Genomic DNA, 3,781 nt, shown 5'->3' with positions numbered 1-3,781 from the left:
TCAAAAAAAAAAAAAAAAAAGAAAAAAAGAAAGAAAAAGAAAAACTGCTGGGCCCCAGTCTCAGAATTTCTGATTCAGCAGATGTAGTGTGAGGCCTGATAATTTGCATTTCTAACAAGTTGTCCAGTGAGGCTGCTGCTGCTGGTCTGGGGGCCACTTTTGAGAGCCCTATACTTTCATGCTCCTCAACTCAGTGGCCTCATCTGTGAAACGGGCAGAACAGCCTGGGTGTCAGGGTTATCATTAGGGCTAGACTAGAGGGAAAAGGGCTTTGCAGGCGTGAAGAACCAGCCCAAAAGGTCCTGACACCTCTGCTTCCCCCGAGCTGACCCCTGCTCTCCCTCCAGGTCTTGACGACTCCCTGCAGGACTATCCCTTTGAGGACTGGCAGCTGCCTGGCAAGAACCTGCTCCAGCTCTGCCCCCGAAGCCTCGAGGCTCTGGCTGTGCGGTGTCTGGGACACCAGGAGCTCATCCTGGGCGGGGTGGAACAGCTGCAGGCCCTGGTGAGTGAATGCTGGTAACACTGGCTGCAGCTTCCACCAACATGGGGGGTGCCGATGGGGGCTGGCTGCTGCCGGGGAGGTGACTTGCCCTCTCTCTGGCACAGAGCTCCAGGCTACAGACAGAGAACCTGAAGAGCCTGACAGAGGGGCTGCTGGGGGCAACCCATGACTTCCAGAGCATAGTCCAAGGCCGCCTGGGGGACTGTGCCAAGACCCCTATTGATGTCCTCTGTGCAACTGTGGAGCTGGTGCATGAAGCCAACGGCCTCCTCTTCTGGCTCAGCAGGTACCCAGGTTGTGGTGACGACTGAGGGACTCTTGTCATCTTTGGCCTCCTCAAGGGTGTGGGAGAGAAAAACAGAGCTTGGCTCTTGTTCAGATATAGTGAGCCAGCTGTGGTGGCTTACGTCTGTAATCCCAGCACTTTGGGAGACCGAAGCGGGCAGATCACTTGAGGTCAGGAGTTCGAGACCAGCCTGGCCAACATGGTGAAACCCCGTCTTTACCAAAAATATTAAAAATTAGCCAGGTGTGGTGGTGTGCACCTGTAATCCCAGCTACTCGGGAGGCTGAGGCAGGAGAATCACTTGAACCTTGGAGGTGCAGGTTCCAGTGAGCCAAGATGATGCCACTGTACTCCAGCCTGGGCAACAGAGTGAGACTCTGTCTCAGAAAAAAAAAAGATACAGCGGAGCAGGGCAAAGGGATTAGTCCACCCGTGCAGGGGCACTGGGATGCCTGGTTTCCCACCCCATCCTCCAGCTTGTAATAATCCGTCTCATCAATAACCACTGAATGGAGAGCCTCCCCAACCCTGTTCACTGGTTGCTGCTTGTCCTCAGACGCCACTTCAAATGTCACCTCCTTGAGGAAGTTTTCCCTGTTGTACACTCTCAAAGCTATACTATTAATAAATAATAAGTAATAACTTATTATTATAAACTCATTATCCAATGTTTCATGATACTTATTACAACTGAAGTTAAATTGATATTGATGTATGATGTCTTTAATGTCTGTTTCCCCAGTGCCTAGAACAGGGGTTGGCATGTGGTAGGCATGTGACAAATAAGACCTCTGCTAATCTCTTTAGATGTCTCAATCATCTCCTTTACTCTAAACCAAAACCCATCAGAGCAGGTATTATCCCCAAGTCTCTGAGGTGAGTAATTGGTGAGTAATTGGCTCTGAGTGGTTAAGCATAGTCCCTTAACCACTGTGCCATTCTTCCCCTGCCAGGTACCTCTTCTCCCACTTAAATGACTTCTCGGCATGCCAGGAGATCCGGGACTTGTTGGAGGAGCTGAGCCAGGTCTTGCATGAGGTAGGAGAACCAAGGGCCAGGCTTGGCCCATGCCCTAGAGACCAAACTGGGCTAGAGCTTTTTATAACCTGTGAATCAGCCCAGGATCGGGTATGAGGCTTGAGACGAGCGAGAAAGGAGGAGAGGAGGTCCTGCAACTGGGTATGGGATGATGGGGCATTTTGGGGTCTCCTAGCTGGTGGGGGAATTTTGACACTCAGGACAGGGTGGGAGGGCAGGGCACGTGTGGTGACTTCTGGGGGCCTGGTATCAGGGAAACGAGCCCTCTGGTTAAAACACTGAGGCCCCGTGGTTCTGGGCAGGGAGCCAGTATAGGGAAGGCAGGGAGGGACTGCAGGGAATCCCACCCTGCCCCCAGGAGAAGGCAGTCCCCCTATGGCCCTTGCTCAGGGGAGGCCCCCACTCTCTCATTCTGCTTCCAGGATGGTCCAGGAGCTGAGAAGGAGGGCACAGTCCTGAGGATCGTGAGTCTATGGGGTGGGAAGGGAGTGGGGGTGGGGACGATGGGGCTCAGGCTAGACAGCCCACTCCCCTCCCCCAGTGCAGCCACGTGGCTGGGATCTGCCACAACATCCTGGTCTGCTGCCCCAAGGAGCTGCTGGAGCAGAGGGCCATGCTCGAGCAAGTGCAGCTGGACAGTCCATTGGTGAGCCCTGCCCTCCCACCTCTCACTTCTGACCCCTTGGCAGCCTTGTCTGGGCCCTGAAATAGGGTCCAGGATCCTGCAGAATCCCGTGCTGCCCTGGCGGGAAAGCCTTTTTTGTACAGATACTAAAATGGAGGCCCAGAGGATTGGCCAGGGTCTCCCATTGCTCCGCACCTCCCCAGTCCCCACACCACGTGGGTGTGGCCTCAGGTAGGGTGTTCCAGCCTTAAGATGGAGACAGGGCAGGGGCTCGGGGGTAGTTAGAAGAAAGGGAGAGGATGTGACCTTTCTTGATTTAATCTTTGACCAGTGGGGAAGACTAGAGCCCTATCCCTGTCCTGTCCCTGCTTGTCCCTTTAGGAACGTTGCTGAGAAGCTGGTACCTCAGAAATCAGGGTCTCCAGTTTCCCTATCGTTCTTAGCAGAGGGGAAGTCAGAGGCCCAGAGGAGTAGCAAGTCCAAAGTCACACAGCAAGTCTGGGCAGGACCAGCTTGGGGTCAGCTCTTGCCACAGTTCCACCCACTGTAGAGTCCTGGTGTCTGGCGGGGGTCCTGCCTACTGGCCCTGTTGCCCCCCCAGCCCCCAGTAACTGCAGCCTCTGCCTCTGCAGGGCCTGGAAATTCACACCACCAGCAATTGCCAGCACTTTGTGTCCCAAGTGGACACCCAGGTGAGAGCCCCACACCCTTTCCAGCCACCCACCCCCGAAGCCTCTCACCTGCAAACCAGGCCAACCTCAGGCCCCATTCCCCACACCAGGTTCCCACTGACTCCCAGCTGCAGATCCAACCTGGAGACGAGGTTGTCCAGATCAACGAGCAGGTGGTGGTGCGTGAGGAGAGGGATGTGGTAGGAGGTGAAGGGGTCACCGAGTAGAACCCAAGTCTAGTGGGTGGGGAGGCAACCAAGCGTTCTGACCAGGGTTTGGGAGCTGCCTTCCAGGAGATGAGCCAGCTAAGTTTGGTGAGAGCATCCTCTGCAGAGCCCAGGTGACGGGACCCATGGAAGCTCCCAGGAGGCTACGTGAGGGGAGGCAGAAGTGGGAGGTTGAGAGAGAGCCCCCAGCACAAGGGTGAGAGTTAGTGGTTGCTTCAGAGCCTCCTACCCAGGTTGATGCCAGCCAGTGTCTCTGTCCCCCAGGTGGGATGGCCCCGTAAGAACATGGTGAGGGAGCTGCTGCGGGAGCCAGCCGGACTCAGCTTAGTGCTGAAGAAGATCCCGATACCGGAGACCCCCCCACAGGTACCTTTCCCGGCCGCCCCCAAGCTGCCTTCAGACTCCCCCAACAGGTACCTGCCCCCACCA

At 55.6% G+C, this 3,781-nt stretch overlaps 1 protein-coding gene across 3 annotated transcripts in view; it reads left to right on the top strand.

Moving 5' to 3' along the window:
* The window catches only part of CNKSR1 (connector enhancer of kinase suppressor of Ras 1), a 12,946-nt gene that overhangs the window by 3,124 nt on the left and 6,041 nt on the right, over positions 1 to 3,781 (top strand). Inside the window, exons 2-9 of one of the 3 annotated variants that reach the window (XM_011955601.1) lie at positions 348 to 505; positions 610 to 791; positions 1,745 to 1,829; positions 2,252 to 2,293; positions 2,371 to 2,475; positions 3,087 to 3,146; positions 3,236 to 3,304; positions 3,617 to 3,718. In XM_011955601.1, coding sequence (XP_011810991.1) covers positions 348 to 505; positions 610 to 791; positions 1,745 to 1,829; positions 2,252 to 2,293; positions 2,371 to 2,475; positions 3,087 to 3,146; positions 3,236 to 3,304; positions 3,617 to 3,718 — 803 coding nt within the window. Of the gene's footprint in view, positions 1 to 347; positions 506 to 609; positions 792 to 1,744; positions 1,830 to 2,251; positions 2,294 to 2,370; positions 2,476 to 3,086; positions 3,147 to 3,235; positions 3,326 to 3,616; positions 3,719 to 3,781 lie in introns of all 3 variants that reach the window. The other 2 variants (XM_011955600.1, XM_011955602.1) reach the window with 2 other exon arrangements.

This window comes from Colobus angolensis, unplaced genomic scaffold (genome assembly GCF_000951035.1).
Source record: "Colobus angolensis palliatus isolate OR3802 unplaced genomic scaffold, Cang.pa_1.0 Scaffold4, whole genome shotgun sequence".
NCBI lineage: Eukaryota > Metazoa > Chordata > Mammalia > Primates > Cercopithecidae > Colobus > Colobus angolensis.
Note: the sequence above shows the minus strand (reverse complement) of the source record. Positions and strands in the feature narration are given on the sequence as shown.